Here is a 27390-nt window from a genome sequence, read left to right on the forward strand (position 1 = left end):
ACCCATGTTATTTTTTCAGCTTGCCCCGGCTGTGAAGTCATGATCACCTGCTCAGTTAGTCTCTGAGTGGAAATTTCCACCACTGGCCTCATTTTAAAAAAAATGCGTCCCTCTATTTTGCTTGTCATTCACTGCTCCAGATTCTGAAAATAATGGCCAAATGTAAATCTCATTCAAAATGCACATTGTAAAATGATGATCATGAAAGATTTGCAAGTTTTGGGCATGAGGTGCTGTGCTCCATCATTAGTTACTCCATTTTCCAAACTTCCCTTCACTTTGAACATTTCCTCAAGCAATAGAAAGAAGATGGAATGTGAAGGAGAAATTATCCGGAGGATTTAAAAGCATCATTTGTAGTTTGTAAGTAGGGCTAGGAAGACATATACATTGGCGATGGCTACCAGGCAGATGTTTTATTCCTAATAAAAACATGTTAGCAGAGGGACATTTGTTAAAAGTGATATTTTTAAATATAATTTTCTGCCAAATTCCAATAATTACAAACCAGTCCTGGCCTGGCAGTGCCAGACTAGTAGTGAAGGAGAATCAATACACTGTGATTTATCACCCTCCCATCCACTTTTTCTACATCTCAACCATTGTCATCAGAGGAAGGCACCAAGCAGACACAAAGCACTTCCCCAAAGGGAGGGTGAAAAATAATGGTAGGCAAATCATCTGGGTAGATTGTCACAGCATATATTAGGCAGAGCTCATATTAATTTTATGAGGAGCTGAACTGGCTTCAAGTTGACATGCCTGGCAATGGAATATCGGAATTGAGCCAACCCTCTGTGGCGGTCTCTGTAGTCCGGTTCCTGAGCCAGGCAGTTCCAGAGTATTCCAGGGCACTGCTGACGACAGCGCAGCCAGCCTGGCTCATCAGCAGGACCTGGAAGGGCAGATCAGCAACTAGGGGCAGAGAGTTATCCACTCAGCTCCTAGCCGAAGCTCTAACAGGTAGGCTGACCAAAAAAAAATTATTAATCATAATAATAATCCTTACATTTGGTTTAGCACCTTTCATGTCAGGAGTATGTCCCAAAACGCTTCACAGGATGTACTATAAAGTACAGTCGTTGCATGTTTTGTGCATCCTTCGGACGTCCTCCCGACGTGAAAGGCGCTCTATAAATGCAATCTTGTTGTTGTTGTTGTGGTGGGAAAATGGTAAACACATGTCAAATCATTTTTTTCTGAAGATAGATAGAATTAGACCTCATATTGCTTTGCCTATTTTCCATGTAACTTTCCCTCACTTTCCAGTGCAGCAACATTGACGGACGATGTCCCATCAGCTGCCAGAACGATGTGAGTATCTAGTAACATTTGTAAAAAGAACTTTTAAATGATTTATGCACGATACTAAAGCCTCAACTTGATTATTATAAAAGCACTCTTGAATAAATTCAGATTGCTTACCTGCGAACCCATAGCCTGCTGCTTCCGCTCGACTGGCTCTGGCCTTCTGCATGTCCCTCGTGTCCTCCGTTCCACTATTGGTGGCTGCACTTTCCTGAGCCAGGCAGTTGGCTCATCAGCAGTTTTACGCCCTGAAACTCTAGACACCCTTCCTCCATCCTTCCGCCTTGCCCCTTCCATCCGCATTTTCAGGTCACACCTAAAGACCTTCGTATTTGATTATGCCTATGGTCACCTCCCCCTCCCCACGGCTTGGCATCATGCTTTGCCACTGTCAAGTGCTCTGGGACACTACTCTGGTTGCGGGGCACTATATAAATATATGTTTTTGTTGTCCAATCTACCATTCAGGGCTTGAATTGCTTCTTACTGGATAACAACGGATTTATTCTGATCTCCAAGAAAGAAGAGGAGGTAAGGAATGGACTATATGGAGGGAAGGGGGCACCAGGGTGTAGCGGATGAAAGGGATGCAGGAAGATGTGTCAGGTAGATGGACAGAGAGGTGTATAACCATACAGGCATCTCTTCACTGCCCCGTTTGTGTGCATTACCTTAGAAGAGAAGCCCTGACTGCAATGTCAAGACACTTCTATTTCCCACACTAGGTGGCCTTCTCACCTCTCTGAGTGAGAGTATTTTTTGTGACAATTATTGCTGAACCATGAACAATCTTGTGCTTAAACCCTATAACCACTGGGAGCTCTGTAGAGAATGCACAATGTGTTTCACATATAACCCTTACAACCAATGGAAAGAAAAGTGCTTCAGTTCAGTCCTTAAATCTAAACCAGGTCTATTTTATTTGAATCCAATTAATTGTTATTTGTGGTAGAAGAGACACTATACAGGGCTATTTTGGTGTCTATTTATTATAATAATAATCCTTGCATTTGATATAGCGCCTTGTCACATCTTTGAAACGTCTTAAAACGCTTCACAGAATATACTGTAAAGTGAATTAACTGTATATTTTGTAGACGAAATGTGGCAGCCAATTGCACACAATAGTGTCCCACAAAGTCATGGATTGAGTGATCAATTTTTTTTGAAGGAATTATTACCCCCGAAAAGCGATCTGCCAATCGATTAACAACCACGTTCCTATTTACTACTAGGTAAACAGAGGCATATGGAGTAAGCAAACTTGCTTACTTTCGCCCTGCCAGGATCTGAACCCAGATCTGTCGCTTGCGAAGCGAGTGCTCTAACCACTGAGCTACAGGACTCCACTTTATGATTCTTGTGTGGCCTCCCTGGAATGCTTGTCACAGACCTTCCCATTTGTATGGTACCAGAGAAGCCTCTGTGGATCATCCATCCGTTCAGTGGTACAGCAAACTGTAGAATCTAGTCACTGGGTAGCATATCTCCATTGCTTGCTGCATCACCCTTGTCTGACAATTCACTTAAGTTCTTCCTAAATCTTAAATAATAAGACTATGGTCTTAAGGCAAAAACTATTAAGAATTTTAGCCCTCAGATGGCTATGCCTTCAGGAGAAGAGGAAAGATAATTAGAGGAGGAAAAATAAATTCTATTTTTTTCAGTCCCAGTTCTTAGTCACCTTACATAGACTGAGGCTTTTTCTGTGTGTGGCACCCAGGCCAACTATTTTGCAGCTTGAGGCTCATTACAAAAATAATATTTTATTTGAATCCATCAGCTGGCACAGAACATAGTATCAAGCACTCCCGTATGCAAACATACCTTATAAATAGGCCATACACTAAAGTGGTAATAATGGTTTCAAAAATACAAAAAAATTTGATCACTCAATCCATGACTGTTTGTGGAACACTGCTGAACACAACTGGCTGCTGTGTTTTGCTCACAAAATATAAGTTATTTCACCTAATAGTATATTCTGTGAAGCACTTTGAGACGTCTCAACGATGCGATAAGGCGCTATATCAAATGCAAGGATTATGAATGTTCATATCAATGGGATGCAGTGGCCTGTGACTGATTATGGCTCTACGCATTACAATATGCCACGTGTTAGACATGATTCAAGTTTAACTAGCTTTTCTTTAGGCACCGACATCATGGTGCAAACTGTATGTGTAAACAAATTGGGCCCACTATTGCACCAAGTACACAATTTTGTTGCTAACTTCTCAAGTCTTAGTATCGTGGTTGTGTTAATGTGGGAGTAAAATGGAGTACTGGAGTTTTAAATTAGTGATTTACTGATTGAGCTGATTACATGCCGTGGGCCTGAGTTTACATTACGGGCAGATATGTCAGGTTTACTTATAGTTGTGCTATACTCAACCCTTCCCCTCCTCCATCTCCATCCTTCAACTCCTCCCCCAGCTCCTTTCCCTACACTATTGTTTCGACATCATTAAATTCATCACTTGTACAATAGTTTGTGCAGTGTCACAGCATATTATATTCATTTGAGTAGCTACTCAAAGGAGCGTGTGCCCCTTGCTGAGCTGTGGAATCCAAGTGTGTTGATATACTTGTGCTTAATCTCTTTGGAGATCCTTCAGTACTCAATAAACCAAAATTCAGGATGAGGTGAGCTCACCCTGTATCTTCCTCCTCCATGGGGAAGCACTCAGCAGGATTATAAACTACACTCGGCAATTTTTTAATCTTAATCTTACTAAATCCTCCCTGCTACACTCTAGTGTTTCTGAAACAACAAATTTTACCTCAAGAAAGCAACTGAACATTTCTTAAACCTGTCTGCAAGCTTTTTATATGAAAGATCTCCCATCTTTTGTATCCACTTGAATTTTAAATTAAATGACTATACTTTCTCGAACTACATGCAGGTGTTATCTTGGCTCAATTGGTATCACTCTCACCTCTGGGTGAGAAGGACCAATGCTGTTCTTTCTGATTACCTATCAGACATGAAGTGACTATGAGGGGGTTAGAGGAGTGGGAGAGGAAGGTAGTGGGATCTTCTGGGAGCTAAGCTGCCTCCAAGACAAATGGAATCAACCCTCTGTACCAGTCGCAGTAGTACGGTTCTTCAGCCAGTGATTCCATAATACTCTACAGAACTGATGATAGACCAGTCAGCCTGGTATGTTGGCAGGACTTGGACTTGGAGGGCAGACCAGTCACTGGCAGTAGGGATTCTTCTTATTCAGCTCCTGCTAACCCTGCCAAAGCCTTAACGGGTTGTGTGGACAAGCAGTGGAAGCTTGCCAGACAGTGTTCTTAATACTAAGTTAATACGCTACGGAATTAGGTAAGAAGGGTATGTGCCAAAGCCTTAACGGGTTGTGTGGACAAGCAGCGGGAAGCTTGCCAGACAGTGTTCTTAATACTAAGTTAATACGCTACGGAATTAGGTAAGAAGGGTATGTGCCTACAGGGATACATATGGGGAACTCTCAATGTGGTTTGGATAGTCTTAAGCATGGTAATGGGTTTTCACAGGTGGCAGACACCTAGTTGACCAAAGAAAAGTCCTGGATGAGATCTAAGTTACATCAGCTTAATGTCAACAAGACCGAGGCTCTCCTGCTTGACTCTCACCAGCACATCCTCACATCAGGTACTGATCACTTTGACCTGCACAGATGTTCACTCCACCTCATGGTGCCAAAGTGGGACCTTGCTCAATCCCCATTGACCTTCAAGCCCTACATCCAGGTTTTCCCTCACTTCTGTATCCGTCCTCACCCTCTGCCACTACCTCTGCTCCCAAGCCTGTCGAGACTCTCTTTCATGCTGTCATTATATCCAGGCTCGCTTACTCTAACTGTTGCTACACTGTGCAGCTTCTCTCTACACAAGCTGCAGACCATCCAGAACCCTGTCATCTCCTGCACCAGGCTCTGCGAGCCCATCTCCCTAGCGGACAAAAAACTCACTTGTTCATCAAAATGAGCACATGACCCCTGCTTGATGCACCCCACCATTGCTGACCAAGCTTTCAGTCATTCTGGCCCTGTTCTCTGGAATTCCATCCTAAATTCCCTCCTCCCAACACAACAATTTACACTTGTATAGCTCCCTTCACATCGGAAAGACGTTCAAAACCTATCTGAAGGCCTCTCTTTTCAATAACCTTCTCCTCTCTATATATGGCACCTTTCATATCAAGAGGGTGTCTCAAAACAGTGGGTAGGCACCACCGGATCTGGGGAAGCCAAAAGGATTAGTGAGAGGAAAGATGACTGAAAGCGAGGTGAGATAGGTACGTTTCAGATCTTCCTTGAACGAGAAGAGAAAGTCAGAGGGACTCCAGGAGGGAGTTCCAGAGAGCGGGGGCAGAATGGCTGAAAGCCTGCCCTCCGATTGTGGGAAGGATAGGGAAGGGTGACATGAAGCAGGCCTGTGTTCGCTGAGCGAAGGGAAGGGCCAAGTTGATACTGTTGAAGGAGGTCGCAGAGGTAGAACTGGGAGAGATTGCAGAGGGATTTGAACATGAGAATGTGGATCCTGAACTCAATCATAGTGTTCTTGATCTTGTTGTTCGTGTGAGGTCTTCATCCACTGTGTGACATTGCCAAATCCCAGTTTTATTGTTTGCCTCAGGCAAGTCACCAATTTTGTTCCTGTCATGTCAGAAGTGCTTTGAGCACTAAAATTGGAAAAGAACTAGCAGCAAACAAACATTATTTTTCTTAGTTATTAATTTATTCTCATGTCTACCACCAGACTGTGCTCGGAGAAGGACATGTTATTTAATGTAGTGATACATCTCATATGCGCACATATCAGGAAAGTAACTGAAGAACATTGTAAGCAAGGCTGATTAAACTTCTAACAGTTGGCGGACACCGGCCTGCTTCACTTCCCCCACACTTCCCGCCCCACAAATGGCTGTCGGGCATTCAGCATCTCTGCTCCCACACTCTGAAACTGTATCCCACAATCCCTCCACTTCACCCCCTCTCTTGCATCTTTCAAGTCCCATCTAAAGACCTTCCTCTTCGACCGTGCCTTTGGCCACCCTCCCACCCGCTCCTCCCTTACCCTCCCCTCCTCCTGACACCAATTCCCAGCTCGGGTCCAAAAAAACCCTAATTGTCAAGGGCATTATATAAGTGTAATTTGTTGCTGTTGTTGTTTAGTTGCACTCTGGGGATTGAATAGCAACTAGGCACTGAGCAGTTTCCATGGCAACACATAGACTGTAAATTCACACCCATTCTTTATAATTTGTAAAACGTTTAAATAAGGTCCTTCTCTCTTCCCCCAAACGGTCACATTTTCAGTGCAAGTAACTTTGCAGATAGAAAACAGCTAAATTTGTGGTTGCCATGGGCAACAGAAATAACATTAGCCATAGTTGCAGAGATTTGGGAGCCTTTTTCTTCCTCAGGCAACAAGGTTACACGGAAAAAATGACCTTAGCATTACCAGTGGCACACACTTACATGTTTGCAAATTTAGCCTTTGCAACTCTTAGCTTCGAACTCTTGCTCGCATTCCATTCCACTCTCCTAATTATCTGCACATTATTATTACAAACCAAGATTCCAGGAATCCTCAAATATTTTTAAACGCCAGGATGGATTGTGTGCAAGTTGAGAAATATCTTTCAATTGACCAAACAGAAGAGTTTAAATCAGTACAGCACGTCTCACAGTCAGACGACAGAAAAGATTTTTTGATCTGCAAGAACAAATCGAGGCAGATGATGAAATGCTTTGCACTGCACTCAGGCTCCAAACCCTCTGGGAACATGTGAATGCTGACTGTGGAACCCTACCAATCAGATTGCAAATCTTAATGCTGAATGATGCAAATTGCAATGTATATATCCTGCAGTTCTTACTCCAGTGTTCAGGGAGCAATTACTGAGTCTTGACTTAGAAGCTAAGCTGTACACCGAGTGTTCACCTTCCTCGGAGGATCAAATACATTGCAAGTCCCTAATGGTGCAATTTGTACATTGTCTGTTGGATGGAGCAGTTTCAATGAGCTAATGGCCATTCTTCTTCTCGAGCTTTGCACATCCTCAGGTCTCATATAATTCAAAGTCATTCCACTCAAACAGTACCTCATTGTGAAGGGAAAATTGATCCTTCATTTTCAATTACAAATTAATCCACCTGAGATACATGTTCTGTATCTATACAGCACAGAAAAGTTGTAGAAGGAGTCTTATCTTTGTTCAGTAAAGGATGCCAAACACTGAGGATGTGAGCAGTTATGTTGTTCCAAGGGAACAACTGTTTAAACTGGCGCTGTTCAGAATACATCTACAGGTGCATTTTTTCCATTGACATTTTGACTGCCATCAACCTGGGATTAACCTTGTCCCAGTCAAAAATAAAACTATTTACATTTTACTTGTTAGTCCTGTCAATGTGAAAGGTGCTATGTAGATAAATATATATAATTTAAATTTATTAATGTTATTAATTTTTGGAGATTTTAAATAATTTAAAAAAGAATTTATGTTCTATATCTTTAAAATGAAGAAAATAGTTTTTGGCTACCTATATTGGTTCATAGAATCATAGAATTATACAGCACAGAAGGAGGCCTTTCAGCACATTGTGTTTGTGCTGGCTGTTTGAAAAGAGCTATTCAATTCAATCCCACTTCCCCGCGCTCTCCCCATAGTCCTGCAAACTTGTCCTCCCCAAATAATTATCTACAACAAGATTTGTCCCAAGGTGCTGGACAGTTGGGTCAGGACCCGAGCAGGGGCAAAATGGTCAGGGTGAGGGAGGGAAGGGAGGGAGCGAGGAGTGGGTAGAGAGTCGAGAGGGGAGCTGAAGGCACGGTCAAAGAGAAAGGTCTTAAGACCGGCCTTGAAGGAGGAAAGGGAGGAAGCAAGGCGAAGGCACTGGGATTGGAGTTCCAGAGCCTCGGGGCTGAGAGGCTGAAGGCCCGGCCACCGATGGTAGGGCGATTAGGGCGGGGGATGTGGAGTAGACCGGAGCCAGAGGAACGGAGGGTATGGGCAGGTAAGTAGGGTGATAGTATGTCGGAGAGGTAAGAGGGAGCAAGGCCATGAATGGCCTTGTAGGTGAGGATGAGGATCTTGAATTCGATCCTCTGGCGGATGGGGAGCCAGTGGAGGCGAGCGAGGGTGGGAGTGATGTGGTCGCGAACCTGGTGCGGAACAGTACACGAGCTGCAGAGTTCTGAATGACCTGCAGCTTATGGAGGGAGGTGCCGGGAAGGCCGGCGAGGAGAGAGTTCCCACAGTCTAGCCTTGAGGTGATAAAGGCGTGGACCAGAGTTTCAGCAGCGTGAGGGGTGAGGTAGTGCCGTAGTCTGGCGATGTTCCGGAGATGGTGGAAGGCGGTGCCAGTTGCGGCGCGGATATGGGGAAGAAAGGAAAAGCTCAGGGTCGAACAGAACGCCGAGGTTCCTGACTGGCTTTGAGAGGTGGAGAGTGCAGCCTTGGAAGCTGATGCTGTCAGCGCCTGAGGTGCGGAGGCGCTGACCCGAGCCAATCAGGAGGGCCTCAGTTTTGCGCACGTTGAGCTGAAGAAAGTTGTCTCTCGTCCAGGACTCGATGTCGGACAGGCAGGCTGTCAGGACATCGGTGGTCGTGGAGTTGAGGGTAGAGGAGGAAAGGTAGAGTTGGGTGTCATCCGCATACATGTGGAAGTTAACCCCATGTCTGCGGATGATGTCACCAAGGGGGAGCATATAGAGGGTGAAGAGGAGGGCACCGAGGACAGAGCCCTGAGGGACACCACACGAGACAGTGCGGGGGCTGGAGGAAAAGCCGTTTGTGGAAACAAAATGAAGACGGTGGGAGAGGTACGAACTAAACCACTTAAGGACAGGGCCTTGAAGGTTGAGGTGGGAGGACAAGCGGTGGAGGAGGATTGCATGGTGAACCATATTGAATGCGGCCGATAGGTCGAGGAGGACGAGGAGGCAGAGGGAGCCCTGGTCGCAGATGGTCAAGATGTCATTGGTGACCTTGACCAGGGCGGTTTCTGTGCTATGGGCAGCATGGAAACCCGACTGAAGGGGTTCGAATAATGCATGGGCGGAGAGGAAAGCATGCAGCTGGGAGGCGACGACTCTTTCAAGGACCTTGGACAGGAAGGGGAGGTTGGAGATGGGCTGGTAGCTTGATAGCTACGACGCATCAAGGGAGGGTGTTTTCAAAGTGGGAGTGATGGTGGCAGTTTTTAGGGGAATGGGAACAGAGCCAGAGGAGAGGGACAGGTTGATGATGTCTGTGATATGTGGAGCAAGGAGGTGGAGCTGAGAGATAAGGAGTGGAGTGGGGATGGGGTCAAGGGAGCAGGTGGTGTGTTTCAGGGACAGGATGAGTTTGGTGACAGAGGGTGGGGAAACGGGTTCGAAGGTGTGTAGGGGAGGATGGGTAGGAGTCGGAGTGTGGGAGGGAAGGGGTGGGGGGTGGGTGGAAGTTGGAGGGGGAGTGACCGTGGAGCAGATTCCCTTGATTTTGGATTCAAGGAAATCCAGCATCTCCTCGCAGTGAAGGTTGGAGGTGATGACCTGCGCGGGGTGGCGGGGGGGACGGAGGAGTCGGGATATGGTAGAGAACAGAAGCCTGGGGTTGTTCTTCGCCTCCACGATTATCCTGGAGTAGAAGAACGACTTGGCCGAGGCTAGAGTGGACCGGTAGATTTTGAGGAGGTCCAGCCAGATTTGTCGGTGGACCATTAGGCCAGATTTGAGGCAGGTGCGTTCAGTGGCCTGCACCTGGCTCTTCAGTGAGTGGAGGTGGATGGTGAACCAGGGGGAGGAGCGAGAGTAGGAGACAGTACGGGAGGTGATGGGGGCAAGAGTGTCGAGTGGGGAGGAGAGGGTATTGTGGAGGAAGGTGAGACCCTCCATATGAATTCACTCACCCACAACCATAGTCATGCACTTGACCTCATCATCACCCATGGCCTTGACATTTCCGACCTCAGCATAGTGGATAAGGCCATCTCGGACCACTTTTTCATCTCCTTCTCCTCTCACATCCCTCTCTCCTCCAACAAGCCCTCAACCATCCTCTACTGTCCTTGGAAAAGGCTACACCCTGAGACCCTCACAAAGGCCCTCTCATCATCAAACATCCTATCCCTCTGGCCCTCCAACCGCGGAGATCCTGAAGCAGCCGTCCAGCTGCTCCATGATCGCCTCTCCTCCACTTTCAACTCCATCATGCCCCTGAAATCCAGGACCATCTCCAAACCCACCCATTCCCCTTGGTACAACAACCATCTTCGCCGCCAAAAAACCCAAACCCATCTGCTCGAGCGCAGATGGCGGAAAACTGGCCTGACAGTTCACCGCCAACTGTGGCTCGAGCATCTCCACAGCTACCGCCATTCTTTGACTTGTCAAAAATGGCCTTCTACTCCAACATCATCTTAGAGGCTAAACACAACACTAAAATCTTTTTTCCACCACCCACTACCTCCTCCATGCCCCCCCTCAAGCCTCCTCAATCTTCGTATCAAATGCCAAGTGCAAGGAGGTCATGGACTTCTTTTCTTCTAAAATTCTTAACATCTTCCAGGCAGCCTCATCCACCTGCCCCTTGTCGCCCACCACCACACCCTTTCTGTCCCCCTCACCTTCCTCATCATCTGCTCCTACCACCACCCCCATTCTACATTCCTTCCGCCCCATCTCTCCCTCCTCCCTCTTACCCACCATCACCTCCATGAAACCCACCACCTGCTGCCTCGACCCCCTCCCCACCAATTTACTGGTCACCCACTCGAGCAGAGAGCCCAGAGTGAGCTACGTCCGGAGTGAGGCGAGGTCAGAGTGAGAAGGAATTGGGTGAGAGTGGGAATTGCTGTGGGAACTGCTATCGTGAGTATTCAAGGGTTCAAGTGTTGTGCTACTAAAAGCTATTAAAACTGTTGACACCATTGGTAGACTGGTCTTGTGGTGAAACTCTGCAGGGAGCAGTTGTAGCTAATTAGAGTTAGACTTAACCAATAACAAGCAACATACTGATTAATCACTTGATTAGGTGTTAATTCTAAATTACTGCTGACCAGTTGGAAACTGGTTGCATCCAGAGGGTATATAAAGGGGACAGCTGCGAGCCCCAGGGTTGAGGTGAGCCCGGGGCATTCCAGATCCGAACAACTCATTGTGTGACCCATCTGGCAATGGAAATAGTTTCTCCTTGTTCAACTTATTGATTCCCCTCGTAATTTTGAAAACTTCTATTGAGTCTCCTCTTAAACTTCTCTGCTCCAAGGAGAATAATCCTGGCTTCTCTAGCCTCTCCTGATCACTGAAGTCCCTCATTCCCAGTACCATCCTGGTAAAAAATCTCCTTCGCATCATCTCCAATGCCTTGACATCCTTCTTAAAGTGCGGGGCCCAGAACTGAACCCAGTACTCTAGCTGAGGCCTAACCAGTGTTTTATAAAGGTTCATCGTAACTTCCTGACTTTTGTATTCTCTGCCCCTATTTATAAAACCTGGTATCCCATATGCTTCTTTTGATAGCTTTATCTACCTGTCCTGCCACCTTCAAAGATTTACTTATATGAATCCCAAGGTCTCTCTGTTCCTTCACAACCATTGTACCATCTGCTTATGTTGCCTCTCCTCATTCTTCCTCCCAAAAAGCATCACTTCACATTTCTCTACATTAAACTTAATTTGCCACATGTCTGCCCATTTCACCGGTCTGTTTATGTCCTCTTGCAGTCTGCTACTATCTTCCTTACTGCTTACTACTTTTTCTCGCTTAGTATTATCTGCAAACTTGAAAATTGTTCTCCTTTTACCCAAGTCCAGGTCATTTATATAGATCAAAAACAGCAGTGGTCCCAATATGACCCCTGGAGGATACCACTGTACATTTCCCTCCAGTCAGAAAAGCAACCATTCACCACCACTCTCTGCTTTCTGTTTCCGAGCCAGTTCTGTATCCATGCTGCTATGTCTCTTTAATACCATGGGATTCTATTTTGCTTACTTTAATTTATATTACGTGAAGCAGACAACTCGTTCAAAGAAGAACAAGCAATAGTAAGAGGAATGATGGACAGGACATTGAGGTTAAGCCTGGCTCAATTGTAGGTTCAAGATGTGGGGCTTGTGGGTTCAAGCCCCACATTAGATCTTTGAACTCATATAGTCTAGGACAGTTGACACTAGGGAGTGCTTCATTGTCAGAAGTGTAGTCCCTCAGATAATATTAACTTGAGGTCCCATCTGCCCGTTCAGGTGGATATTAAATATCCCAGGGCACAGTTCAAAAAGAAAAGGGATTTTCTCCCAGTGTCCTAGCCAACAATTTCCCAAATAAAATTGGTCATTAGCTTCATGGCTGTTGGTGGGACATTCCTGTGCACAAATTGGTTGCCGTGCTCACCCACAAAATGCACAGTCACTGCACTTCACAGTAAATTTTGTGAAGTGCTTTGAGATGTCCTCCCAAAGTGAAAGGTACAATATCAAATGTGAGGATTAGAACATTAAGAACATAAGAATTTGCCAGGCGAAAGAAAACCAAGGTCCATCCAGTTTGTCTTCTACCATCCTGGTAGTCACGTGATGTGTTGTGTCCCAAACTATATATTGTATCCCAAGATATTATTTGCTAACAGAAATCTATCTAATGTGTTCTTGACACTTTCCTCCATCTCCCTCGGGAGCCTGTTGCATAAGTTTCATTGAAGTAGTGTTTCCGCAGATTTGTTCTGAACTTATCCCCCTTCTTTTTTTATTCATGCCATGCAATGAAGGAGTAGTGACTGAAGTAGGAAATAGAAATAATAATAATTATCCTCGCTTTTGATACAGAGCCTTCTCAGATCATTGAAATATCTCAAACTTGCTTCACAGCAGTTACCGTGTATTGTGTAGGTGAACATGTCACATTGGTGCAGTAGGATGCACTGCTCTAAGATGGGCAGACAAAGGCTTTACTGGGTTCAGAAGACAAGAGAGTTTGAAAGTGTTACAATGGAGCTGTGCTAATGTATGCTGAAAAGGATTGGGTAATATTTGAATCAATGAACAGTAATCCAGTTCGCTCTGAGTATGTACCACATCATACTAATTTCTTTATCTTTATAAACTAGCAGCATTGGTTAGTCTAAGTGTCCAATCATCTCTTCCATCGCTTGTACAATCAAGATTAATAATAATAATAATCCTTGCATTTGATACAGCGTTTTTCATGTCTTCTAGACGTCTCAAAGCGCTTCACAGAATAGACTGTAAAGTGAATTGACTATATATTTGTGGGCAAAATGCAACAGCCAATTGCGCGCAGCACTGTCCCACAAATAGTCGTGGATTGAAAATGACCAATTTATTATTGTTTTTTTTGAGGGATTATTATCAGGCGTGTGGAGTAAGGAAACTTGCCCAAGGTTTCGCTCTGCCTGGAATTGAACCCAGGTCTCTCGTTTGCAAAGTGAGTGCTCTAACCACTGAGCTACAGGACTCCACATGTCAAAAGACCAGTGATTATTGTAATTTGTGCTATTAAGGGTGAGTTCAACGCTGTCCTGAGACTGCACTAGAAAATGTGGTTACAGTGGGACTGCATGGGACTCGCAATCATCGCTTAGAAACTGCCCAGCTTTTGACACTCACCTCCAACTGCCACTTGTACAATCTGTTTGAATTTCATCTCCACAAAATATGTCTACAACCAGTGAAGGATGCAGTTGTTATTGCTTTTCTTTCATCAGTGATGGACACAGTCCCTTTGACCTCAAGACCAGTCTGTTAAAGAGGGTGAGATACCCTTTTGAGAGTTTTGGACAAGGCTTTGTACCAGGAACATATTGTCCTGAACCATGTTCTTCAGTGACATTATTATTTCACTGAGGAATGCTTGCGTTGTGACAGATGCAAAATATGTTCAAACCATATCCTTGCAATGAGGATTTCAATTAGGTAAATAATAATAAGTCTTGCATTTGATAAGGCATTTGCCTCATCACGTCATTGACACATTTCAAAGCCCTTCACAGAATATATTGTAAAGTGACTTGACTGTGTATTTTGTGAGCAAAACGCGGCAGGCAATTGCACACAGCAATGTCCCACAAACAGTCTTGGATGGAGTAACCACATTTTTTTTGAAGGATTACTACCCCCAAAAAGTGATCTGGCAATTGACCAGGAATTGAACCCGGGTCCTCTCACATGCAAGGCAAGCGAGCTAACCATTACACTTCCTCTCTCTCTCTTTTCTTCCTAACCCACCCCCCCACCCCACACCCATCCCCAATCCGGAAGCAATGACATACTGCAGTGTGGTTAGACAGGCTGGGAAACACTACGGAATTTCTCCCAACTAAATATTCTTCAGGCATGAGTCGAGAGAATGAGAGCGAGAGAGAAAGAGGACTGCCAGGGTTGGATCGTCAACCTTGTGGTGGGTGAAGGCAACATGTCAAAATCTGGCAGGGTCACTGGATAATTTTCACCCACAAAATACACAGTCATTACACTTTATAGTATGTTCTGTACGCTTTGAGACGTCTCGAAGATGTGATAAGGCGCTACATCAAATGCTAGGATTATTACTGTTTATTATTATAATGAAAAGCAGCAAAAATCCTGGTTGTTATGGTTTTTCTCTTCCCCATCGCACACACATCATTTTCCTCAGAAATCTTTTGTAAAAAACAATCTTTCAGACAGACACAATTGTTGCTGTGATAATCTCATTATAACACTTGAACCGCCCCCAGTGTTTCATGAAGCAAGGTTCTGAGTTGTGTGCAGTATTAATTGGTCTAGTGAATTGCAGAAGGTTACACAAGGCTAAATGGAAGAGATTATCTCTGTTGAAGGCACATGTATTATTTAAAAATGAGCTCACTTCCCACATAACTGTTTGGCTAAATTATGCATCAGCTAAAATTTGTATATGTCTATTCAGAATACCCTCTTATTGTAGGAGTATTCTCGTGGAAATTATATATGTACATGCACTTCACAGAGCATCTTGTCATTCATTGAGCTAACAAGCTTTTGCTGCAGTAACCAAATATTTGCCTAAACTCTATTACGGAGAGGTGTCAGTTTGCAATAAACAAAAACATGATATTGCTTCCCATGTGACTGGTGGAAATGTAATACATTTAATAATGCAGTACAGTAATGCAGTCCATGTTTACTTTGTTTTCATCTTGAGTGTATTTCAGCAGCATATATTGATATATAAATGATTTTCTTAAAGTCACAAAGTAATTATCTGTAAATTATGAGATATTACACCACACTTCTGTTTGTCATGTTCAGTATTTTTCACTTTAATGTTTTTTTATGCCCCTCAAGGGTAAGGATGTGAGTGGTGGCGAATGGAACGCTAAATATTTAGTGAAAGTGATTTTATCTCTGTGAAGTCTAATTTGCTGAAATTCGACTCCAAGACGCTGCTGATTTGTGCGAACAATAATACTCCAAGGCAATGGGCCAGTCAGCCTGACTTGTTAGAGTACTTCAAGAAGAAGACCAGTCACTGAGGGCTGGGATTTTTACCACTCAGTTCCCTGCAAGCCCAACACATAACAGATAGGGTGGTCTTAGCTGGACAAGCTGCCAGTGTTTGCAAATGGCGAGCTGCACTGTTTTAATTGGTTAATTTCCAGGGGTACCACAATGCACAGCTGAGACTGTGAATTCAAGTCCTGACATGGGGATTGAACCCACAACCTTCTGACTCCAAGGCGAGTATGCTATCAATTGAAGCTGGCTTTGCACGTCTCTGTTGATCAAATGTAGAATCTTATTGTAGATCATGTCAGAGCGGAGCTTCTTGTGGGTTGGTGTGACCCATTTCAGGTTACTGAGAGGAAACCCCAGTGAGTTGCAATTTTGCAAATCACCTCTTCACGTGTGTTTTTTTTACCACCCTTTCCTTCTCCCACAAGGCTTCCACCCTGGCTTCCACACAAGGGTAGGTAACCTGTGCCAGGACCTCTATTTATGTTGCCATAAAGCACACTAGTAAGGCTTCCTATTTCTCATTCATCTCTCCTCATGAACGATTAAGTTATACAGACTAGGAGGGTGCCAGAATTTCATCTGTTGTCTGGGCAGAGTTAGTTGATTTTAGTAACAATTGAGTCACCTTATTGGCTTTGGTGTCCTTGTGTTGGTTCAAGGGGAAACATCAAACAGGTTGCTGCTCCGGTACACTAATCTGGTTTTCTTTATAGTTGAATATGGTTGTGGAGACCTGTAGCTTAGTGCTTAGAGGACCTGGGTTTGATTCTCTGGCAGGGCAGAACATTGGCAAGTTTCCTTACTCCACATGCCTCTGTTTACCTAGCAGTAAGTAGGAATCCAGTTGTCAGTTGATTGCTGGATCGCTTTTCCGGGGGTAATAATCCCTTCAAAAAATAAATAAATAAATAATAATAATAATTTGGTCACTCGTTTGGTTTGTTGGACACTGCTGAGCGCTATTGGCTTCCACGTTTTGCCCACAAACTAAACAGTCAATTCACTTTACAGTATATTCTGTGAAGCGCTTTGAGACATCTCAAAGTCATGATAAGGTGCTATATCAAATGCAAGAATTATTATATCATGCAAGGATTATTATTTTTAGTAGTATTACTATAATAGGTGTTTGGCACTTACTGTCTGGGCACACTTGTGGATTGTGGTAGAAGGATTAAAGAGTTTTGCTATTATCATTTTAATTGCAGAACAATCTTGCAGAGTCAGATTTAAAGCATCATTCATACAATTCAGATGCATTTCTGATACCTTGCTGTACTTGTTGTCAAGCATTCGATTGTTCACTTATTATTTTCCACATTTGTCTCTTTCCCCTTTCAGACAGGCATGTTTCTTGGAGAAGTTGATGGATCGATCATGACACAACTGGTGAACATGGGAATGTTCAATGCGTAAGATATATATACCAAGATTTCCTTTCAGATTATGAATGAACCATTTTCTATTGTTGATATACCAATAATTCACAAGCAATGTATGAATGTACCATATGTATGCATTGCTGCAGTTACTGAGGCTTGAAGTATGTATATATATGTTTGCATGTGTCTGTATATGTCTATGGTATATGTGACTATGATTCTGTGTGTAGGTGTGTGTGTCTGTGTTGAACTGGAAAGGGAGTCACTGGATCTGAGAGCCAAGAAATCAATCGATCAATTATCTATGCCACAAATATTCCATGAATACTGGGCTACTGGATCTTAAAAGAAAGCTGCAATGAGTTCAGTTTGAAAGGCTAGGGTCAAATAGTGACGAGTTTGCTTGATTGGAAATTAGGAGAATGGTCTCCTCTCTCAGGAGGTGGTCTCCTCACTCAGGAGGTGAAATGGTAAAGTAAAGCCCACAATACAATAGATTTACATGGTCTGTATGGATGGAACAGGCTTAGTGCTTTTAGTGCTTTCATTTTCTTGCTTCATGTTCGCTAGTGTTTTTGTATCACAGTTTTGACTAGACATGGGTTTCACTGGGGTCTATAATGTGTCTGGTTTATTCTCACGGACCACGCTGGAATCTGTCACTATTTCAGTCTAGCTTGTTTCCACTCATAACTTACAGGGATTTTCTGCAACTTAATTAATGTTGCCCTGTGTGAGGAGAAATCATTTTGTGCTTATTTTTGTCTCCAGGGTGAAGCTTTACGATTATCAGGCCATGTGCAAAGTGATCCAGCATCACCACAGTGGGGCACAGCCCATGCTCAGTGTGAGTATCTGCAGATCAGTATTAATGCTGCATATCAGGGTTTGAGCCATTTATCTCACTTGGGTGATACACTAAAACAAGCGACACAAGGTAGCTTCTTAGTCAACAACAAATGAGGGGTTTTGTTAGAATAGACAGGGATAAATTGTTTCCTTTGGAGGGTGGGTCGGTAACCAGAATACACAGATTTAAGATAATTGGCAAAAGAACCAGAGGGGAGACAAGAAATGTTTTTCCAGAGACTTGTTAAGATCCAGAATAATAGCTTTCAAAAGGGTATTGGATAGGTACTTAAAAAGGAAAATTTGCAGGGGGAGTGCGACTAGTTGGATAGCTCTTTCAAAGAGCCAGCCCAGGTACGATGGACCAAATGGGCTTCTTCTGTGCTGCAGTTCTATGATTCTAAATGCAGCCCCTTTAGCAAGTCACTTAACTCCTTCTTAACAGCTTCCCATGAAACCTTTGCTCCATTCCAGCTTTTTGTTAAAACTTCAGTTGTTTACCCATAAGAATGGTTTGCCACACAGATGGGGTGGGGGCTATGTTCAGGACAGACACCAGAAATACAGTGCAGCCTCATTATAATGTGGTGTTTGGATCTATAAAAATCCCAAGAGTTTTGGATGAAGAGATCTCTTTATCCCCTTTGTTGTTATCTGCTTACAAAACACAGTCACTGGACTTTACAGTGTATCCTGTGAAGCGCTTTGAGACATTACAACGACATGATACAGCGCTATATCAAATGCAAGGATTATTATTCATTATTATTATCATTTATCATTTATTTCTGTCCAGTAAGCATCTTATGTACTACTTTAAAGCCCCCGTTTCCCTGTCCCGCACCATGAGACATTTCAAGGCTAAAGAGCCCCGTCTTCTCTACTTTTTCAAGTGTTTATTCCCCTCTTCACAGAGGGGAATAAACGTCTAGTAAGACGTCTATTCGCATTAAATATTCTGGAGAAAACAGTGCTTACTATAAATACTTCTTTTTTTTCCTTAGCCCTTTTATGCTTTCCTTTCTGCTACGAAGTGGCTTTTGAGCAACTTATTCATGTACGTAACACACTGTACCACAGCTTGTCGTGAGTATGATGCATTTCAGCAGCAGGGATATGTCTTCTGTATTCATTCTATGTAAAAACAGTATTTGGTAAATTGAATTGTGCGTTTTCAATGAAGTTGTGGGAGGTGCACAACAGCATCTCATTTGCACCTTGAATTGTCGTGACAAAAATTATGCATGTGGCGGCTCATCTTCCTTCCCAGAGGAAAAAAAAATTGTTAAAGACTTAGAATCATCACTCTGCTAAAAGCATTGCAAACCGCCTAAACCCTTGATTAGATTAGGCTTGTTGCCATTCTTTAGTGTGTTTCTTCATTTTCTGTTTAGTTTTCTTGCGACAGGTCTAAAAGTGTTATCTTGCTGACTAGAACATCCTTTGCTCTTACTGAGAGGGAATTATAATCAACCTGGCGGGAAAGAGTCTCTCAGTGTTACCATCACTTGGCCATCCCAGTGCCAGTCGTGTTTATTGTGACACAATGCCATTTCTAGCATAAATCTTTGGCTGCACATTTCTTAAAGGGTGGGGAAAAGATTTCGCTGTGCTCAGATTTCTCAGTTGTCAGAATGCAGCACTGAAATGAGCTTATCATTGCAGTAACAGACTATGTCCTACTATCTTTGCAGATTTTTGATTGAATTCAACTTCTGTGGCCTATGGGACTCAGACACGGTGGTGGATGGTATGTAAAAAATGATGATACTTATTCCACCCTAGCCTTGTATTGTAATCATTAGGAATAACATAAAGGGTTGCAATGTCCTGCATGTTCACCTTCCTGACACTTCTGACTGTATTGGGTTATCTTTCAGTGCTGCCACTTTGGTAATCCTGCAATACAAACATGGTCTGTACTTCCAGAGCACTGTTATACCAATATGTGTTTTCCACAACCTCTCAAGTTGACCCTTTATCCCTCCCATGGGAGGAAAGCAGTGCAAAGAGTGATTTCCCCAAAATTTGGGTGTAATAGCTGCCCTGTTTTCCTAGCTGGAGCTGGCTCAGCTATCAGCCTGCAACAATTGCAGAGCAGTTTGAGCACTGCTCGGTTGCACAAACCTTCCTTCGAAACAGGGGAAGTGCTCTGAAAATTAAAGTGAGAATTGCATGTACACAGCCTACCTATTTCCGGATTGCTTCTGGTGATTTGTATTTAGCTTCACAGTATAATTGGGTGAGATGGAAGGACCGGCATCCACCTAATTGTGGTCCTACTTGAACTACTGCTCTGAAGAATCCTGCAAGCTAAATGAGGCCTGAAGCCTATAGAATCATTACAAATTCCAATATAGGAGGAGGCCCATCAAGGCTAACCTGGTGTTAGATCCACCACTTTATACAAAGTGATAAATGATTGTGAAGGATTAGTGAGCTGCCCCTCTAACTATAGGCACTTGTCTCACATTGTCTCGAGTGGGAACATTAGACGCAGCACTGGAGTGGAAACCACAGAACTGCCCACTCATTGGGCAACATTAACGACAGAAGTTAGGGAGAAGCACATGACCAGAATGTTTCATCCTTCCAGCTTTTGGACAATGTGAGTCAATTGGATATTCAAGGAGAGAATATCAGCAAGAGAAATGAATTAAGAGGGTAAATACACATATTTATAGATTCTAATCGACTGTTTAAAATTGGAGGGTCTGGGAGGTAAGAGCATTTAAGTAAGGTATTATTTACTTTGAATATGTCTCAAGCTCCAGAACAGGGAATGCTGACAACTAAGAATCAATTGATTCCAAATGTTCTTAATTTGTATATAAATTTACAATGTAAGAAAAGAAAATAAGACTTTGTATTTTTAAAAGATCATAACACTAAATGTGTTCTGTTACTTTCAAAGGCACAGCGTTGTTTCAAAGTCATCTCACCGTTTCTGATCATCTTAATGTCAATTTCTTTTGTCTGTTTCCTCCGTGAATCATTATCATCTCTTCACTTCCCATCATCTGATCCCAATCATCATGTGACTTGTTCAGCCAAGTCTGTCTTCCATTTTGGTAAGTGGCTCTGTTCACCCTTTCCCAAGGTCATCTCCATTATTCTCGGGCGTATTGTATTACAATTTACTATTCAACATAATTAATCAATGGGATGTTCTTCTACAATACAAATTTACATTCATATAATGCCTTTCACGTCGGGAGGACGTCGCCAAGTGCAAGCAGTATTGGCTGGGCATCTGAGCTGGAGTGGGAGCCAAGGTGGGTGGGGAAGACCCAATAATAATGTGAGTGAGGAAGACTCAACGACACAATAACAATTGCGTGCATTTATATAGCACCCTTCACGAGGGTAACATCTCGGAGCATTTAAAATGGCGAAGCTTGATGCTGAGCCAGGGAGAGAGGGTAGGTGACCATAGGCACAGTCAGAGATGAAGTCTTCAGATGCGATCTGAAGACGTACAAGGAGTAGGCACGGTAGGGGTTTGAGGCAGGGAGTTCCAGAGTCTCAGGGCGTGGTGACTGATGTCACAGCCGCTGATGGTGGAAAAGAGGGCACGAGAGATCTGCAGAAGGTCAGAGCCAGCTGAGCAAAGGAGCTGGGTAGAGGAGTCGGGTGTAAGAAAGGTAGGAAGGTGTCGTTGGGCATGAAATAATTTATATGTGAGTGAAGTATCTTGAAATCGATTCATTCTGCAATAGGCAGGCAGTAGAGCCTAGCAATGAGTCCTGAACGTTAGCAAGTTATGCAACTCTTTCACAGGAGTCTGGATTTCTTCGATTCCTGACATTTGTTGTTTTGTTTTCTGAAATGTTTGATTTGATAATTGCGTCTGTTTGTGGACCATTAGTTTCACAAATGGTTGTGCGTCTGTGTAACATACACTTATTGGTCAAAGAGTAGCACACAAAGAAGTAAAACAGCACAGTACTTTTTTTAAAATATATATTTATTTATAAATATAATATTCGGTACAACAGAATTCCAAAACAAACACAACATACAACATCTTCTGTTAGTTAATTTTTTATTTCCCTTTCTCCTGATACAAAAAAATGTGTTGTTTACGGTACGCTTCTTCACCGTACACAGGTTGTGCACGCGTGTCTTTTTGGGACGCTCCCTTTAAAATAGTTAGGCGTCACCCCTGTGTGCACTACATACATGTGCGCACCCGCGCACACCCTGATAAGGTGCACTTTGCCACTTTCGGAAAGCGCCCCGATGTGCACCGTACGCGCACATGTTTACCGTGCATACATTTTCGGGACGCCCTTTGGTTACATCTCGAGCCTTTGGTTACATCCTCTGTACCCTCGCGTTTATTTCAGTCAGTTTTGGGTGCCCTCATGGGCTACCTGGTGGGTGCACCCTGAGCAATTTGCGCAGGAGTGGCTCTGCTAGGGTCAGGCCCCATCTGGCCTTTGCGGCTCAGCCGAGCTTCAGCTTGTCCCTCAATATATTGTGCCTGATCCTAGCACGCGGTAGCCTGAGGCAGGCTGTCTCTGTGCCCTTGTTTTGCCAGAAGAAAACCTGGTTTCGGGAGTGCCAAAGCAGCACATGCAAGATATTAGCACAACTATGTAATAAGGGTAGCACTCTTGAGACCTGGGGAACACTGCCTGTTTCACATGGGTGAGATGTAGGTGTCAAAGATGAGCCATTGGTACTAATAGCAACAGCTGCCTCATTTCGCCCACAACATACAGGCACTCCACTTAACAGTATATCCTGTGGAGCTCTTTGAGATGCCTCAACAACGTGGTAAGACCCTATATCAAATGCAAGGATTATCATTGAGGAGATCCATTTGTGATGTAACTCAAGGCTAATTACCTGCTTGAGTTTCATCATTGCATATCACAATGTTCCTCAATTGTTTTCGCAGCCAAAATACATTAAATTGAATATGAATAAAGGGGGCTTAGGAGAGTTGTTACAAGGCTCAGAGATAGAATCTGCAGTATTCCTTAAATCTTCCTTAAATTAGTGCCAACTTTAGGCTTAGCGGAGGAATATTTAAGGATTACCAGAATTTTAACCTTACATTTCATTCTCAGGTTCTGTTAGTGACTTAACCTCGATGCACGGTCTGTAGTTCCTGCTGCTTTACCATGAAGCTTCTTGCAGTTTTCAGTTGCCTCGTTTGGTGTGAACTCTTGTGTTTGTACCTTTAACTCTCACAGGGCAGAAGCATCGGAAACAGGAACTCTTTTACCCCTGCGAGACGGAGTACCTGGTATACACCTACGATCCCACCATCAAAGAAACAAACGGATTGATTGAGTGCGGAGACTGTCAGAAGTAAGTTACCTCTTTCACTGGCTTCTGCACAAAGACTCCCGCCTGGAATTCAGCTCATTCAAAGGCGACAGAGGAAGGCTTTGAAATGTTAGTGGCGTCAGTGCTTCGCATACACACGATGGAATGGCCATTCATCTAATTGTTGGTTGTGGGATGTTGTGGATTAGCTTTTGTATTTGCTGACATAACAATACAGTCCAACCTGTTTTCAGCAACCACTCAGGGGACTGAACCAAAGTGGGGGGTTTTGTGTAAGGGTGGCTTCTGAGTAAAGTTCTTTGATTTGTTGACTGGGCCCACATTTTTAAAAAAAATTCCATAGGCCTGCGTTTGAACTCCTGGTGTATTTACTAGCACCACCTCACCAGTACGGCAGGAAGCTATGGGCATCATGTGGGTAAATGTGTGAGGATTCTGGTGGGTTTGACTGTTGTGTGCAGTGCTTTAAGACATTTCAGCATGATAAAGCACTATATCAAACAGATTCACAACCAGAATTTCTATCAATGTATAATCGAACTCCATTTCAGAAGTAATAATAAATAAAAACTTTTCACATTGGAAGGTCATCCCAAAGTGCTTCACAGGATACACTGTAAAAATCCAGTGACTGTTGTCTTTTGAGGGCGAACAGTACCTGAGGGTGATCTACTCCCAGCTCCTGGAAGTCCTCATTTGCAACATGATTCCTTAATAAGAATTCTGTTATGAATCATCGTAGTTTGACCCTGATGTCTGTTTTCTGAGAGTGGAGCATTTAAGTCAATCATTGACAGGATGCTGGAAGACTTCAAAAGCATGCACCAGCATCCAAGAAAGAGAAGGAAGCCAGTGTTGAATTGTGAAGAAATAGGGGTCGATGAATGTTTTAGAGCTTTGACTTGATTTACCTTTGGGGTTCAGGAGTAACTATGCAGCACTTTCCACCCAAAGAGACAGCCAAGTGAAGTCCACGGTAGGTTTGGCTTTATGTGACGGTGGAAGGAGAGGGCGATGGATGAGCCGAATGGCTTTAACTCATTCCAAGCCTCCTTACATTGTGAACTATTGTGAGTGGAAAACATAATAATTTTTATTTTAAGATGTGTTGCATTATATTAAATAAAGAGGTGTGGTATTTTTGGAAGGTATTTAAAAACGTCTTTGCAATCCATCAGCATTTCCCAGTGGGATTTCAGTCTGTTTAAATGGGCATTGCCATTGGTCTCCATAATCTGTGGATGGAGTCGTTTTTATTAAAATATCATTGAAGTGGAAAGTAAGGTGGCTGTGATGCAGAGACCAGCACAGCCCATTCACCAGTCATGTCACGTAACACAGAGGTGTGTCTTTATACCTCGACCTTAACCTCTGTTGAATTAGAGAAATGCTGAGGAGAGGACGCATTTATTCTTACATGGGGGCTGCACATTTGAAAGGATTATTTTAGGACGTGGCTGTTATTGAAACGTATGGGATGTTCCTTTCAATTTCAGAGAAAGAAACGATTGGATGTTTTTAATGAGAGAGAACGCCATCAGCAACTCAGACTTAATTTGCTGAATCTTAATTACTCAAACAAGAGCATTACTCATCCGTAGTGTGTGTTTGTGGGTGTGCCACTGTGGGCGGCAGTGGGTGGTTGCACTTGTATGTAGTTGTCAGATTGGATGTGGCTCTGAATGTGTGTGTTTGTGGGCGTGAATGTGTTTGTTAGAGGGGACATCTCAGAACTCTGACGGTTCCCAATGGAGACTTCCTTGGATCTAACAATGAAAACTGCTTGGCAGTGCTGCCATGGAGATAACAAGGCCACAAATAGTCAATAAGAAATTCCTACATGGTGTAATGTGCATGTGGTTGTGTGCAAAATTGTATATGTGTGTGTGTCTGCACAATATAAAAATACAATTTTTGCATTTGATATAAAGCCTTTCACATCGGGAAGATGTCTCAAAGCGATTCACAGGATAAACTGCAATGTGCAGTGACTGGGCAAGTTGTAGAAACAGCAATATTCCACAAACAGCCACAAAGTGTATGACTAATTTTATCTGGGGGATTATTGGTCAGGACACTGGGAGAAACTCCCTTTTTTCAATTAGTGTCATGGAATCTTTAACGTCCAACTGAACAGGCAGGACAGGACCTCAGTTTCACATCTCATCCAAAGAACAGCATCGCTGACGTTGTAATGTCAGCCCAGACTGCGTGAATTCAAAGAACCCACAACTTTCTGACTCGTAGGACAAATTGTTACTAACTATAGCGCCTTTGACGTTGGGAGGACGTCCCAAGGCGCTGGACCAACAGAGTTACGGACCCGAGCTAGGGAGTGGGGGAGGGCAGGAGGGGAGAAGCAGGAAGATCGATAGCACAGTCGAAGAGGAGGGTCTTGAAGGTGACGAGGGAGGGGCAAGACGGAGGGACTGCGAGATGGAGTTCCAGAGGGTGGGTGCAGAGTGGCGGAAGGCCCGTCCGCCAATAGTGGGGCGAGCAAGGTGGGGGACGTGAAGCAGGCGGAGCCCGCTGAGCGGAGGGAGCGAACAGGGTGGTAGGAGTTCAGAGAGGTAGGGGGGAGCAAGACCATGGAGGGCATAAAAGGTGAGGACCAGAATCTTGAACTGTATCCTCTGTGTGATGGGAAGCCAGTGGAGTTGGGCGAGGATGGGGGTGATAAGGTCGCGGAGCCTAGTGCGGGAGAGTTCTGGATGATCTGCAGCCTGTGGAGGGAGGAGTTGGGGAGGCCGACAAGCAGTGAGTTTGCATAGTCGAGCCTAGATGTAATGAAGTCGTGTATGAGGGTTTCGGCGACCTGCGGTGTGAGACAGTGTCGGAACCGGGCGACGTTGTGGCGATGGGGGAAGGCAGAGCGGGTCATGGTGCAGATGTGGGGTAGAATGGATAGTTGAGGGGTAGAAAGGATAGTTGAGGGTCAAACAAGACCCCAAGGTTCCGGACTGGCTTAGCACGGTGGAGTGTGCAATTAAGGCCTGGATGAGTCCAAACTTCCTGCAGCTGAATATCTGCTGGATGGAAGATGGAAGCTATACTATTTGGTTCCCGTCAACGTCTTCTCTCCTGCAGGTCTGAAAACCTCAACCTCCCCAGCTCTCTCTCAGACTCTCCAAACCCATGTGCAACTTAACTGTCAGGTTTGATCCACAGCTCTCCTTTCTACCACACATCTGTTGCCTGACCAGGAACACTTTTTTCCACCTCCGTCACATTGCACACCTCCGTTCATACCTCACAACAAACGCAGCTGAAACCCTCATCCACATCTTCGTCACTTTGCAGCTGGACTATTCCAATACCCTCCTCACTGGTCTTCCCAGCTCCACCATACACAAAATTCAATTAATCCAAAACTCTGCTGCCCGGATGCTCACCCACACAAAACTCCTAACCCGTCACACCAGTCCTTGCCAGGTTTCACTGTCTCCCAATTACCGAACGGATCGATTTCAAGATCCTCTTCACTCGTTTTCAAATCCCTTCATCTCCTCGCACCTCCCTACCTATCTGACCTGCTTACCCCCCACTCCACCAAACCTTGCCTCCGCTCATCTGGTTCCAGCCTCCTGTTTGTCCCTCGCCCACCATCGGTGGCCGTGCCTTCAGCCGCTATGGCCCGAAACTCTCTCGCTCAATCCCTCCGACTTGCCCCCTCCCGCCCCACCTTCAAATCCCCCCTAAAGACCTTCCTTTTTGATTGTGCTTACAGACACCTCCCTCTCCCCCTGGTTTGCTGTCAGACTCCACCACTGTCAAGAGCTCTGGGACGCTACCCCGGGTGAAGGGCGCTATATAAATGCAAGTTGTTGTTGTAGTTGTGCAGAAGCACAAAGCCTTAATTGAACATTGGAGGACAGAGACTGCTAATTGCTTCTGACTTCCCAACAGGCCAGTGTATGAAAACCAGACAAACCGCAGTGAAGGTGACTGACAAAAATTAATTAGCGTAAAACCAGATGATTTATTTTTTCATGGCAAGCTAGCTCTGGACCCAGATCCACTTTTCAGCCTTCATTTAATATTAATAGACGTTCTCCAGTGCCAGTAAGTGGAG

General features: G+C 44.1%; 1 protein-coding gene across 1 annotated transcript in view; it reads left to right on the forward strand.

Moving 5' to 3' along the window:
- The window catches only part of cacna2d4a (calcium channel, voltage-dependent, alpha 2/delta subunit 4a), a 181639-nt gene that overhangs the window by 132073 nt on the left and 22176 nt on the right, over nt 1-27390 (forward strand). Inside the window, exons 29-36 of the mRNA XM_042335424.1 lie at nt 1270-1314; nt 1777-1839; nt 17128-17198; nt 17940-18015; nt 19022-19074; nt 19712-19767; nt 21068-21088; nt 23222-23339. Coding sequence (XP_042191358.1) covers nt 1270-1314; nt 1777-1839; nt 17128-17198; nt 17940-18015; nt 19022-19074; nt 19712-19767; nt 21068-21088; nt 23222-23339 — 503 coding nt within the window. The remainder of the gene's footprint in view (nt 1-1269; nt 1315-1776; nt 1840-17127; nt 17199-17939; nt 18016-19021; nt 19075-19711; nt 19768-21067; nt 21089-23221; nt 23340-27390) is intronic.

The sequence above is a fragment of the Callorhinchus milii genome, unplaced genomic scaffold (assembly GCF_018977255.1).
Source record: "Callorhinchus milii isolate IMCB2004 unplaced genomic scaffold, IMCB_Cmil_1.0 Scaffold5, whole genome shotgun sequence".
NCBI lineage: Eukaryota > Metazoa > Chordata > Chondrichthyes > Chimaeriformes > Callorhinchidae > Callorhinchus > Callorhinchus milii.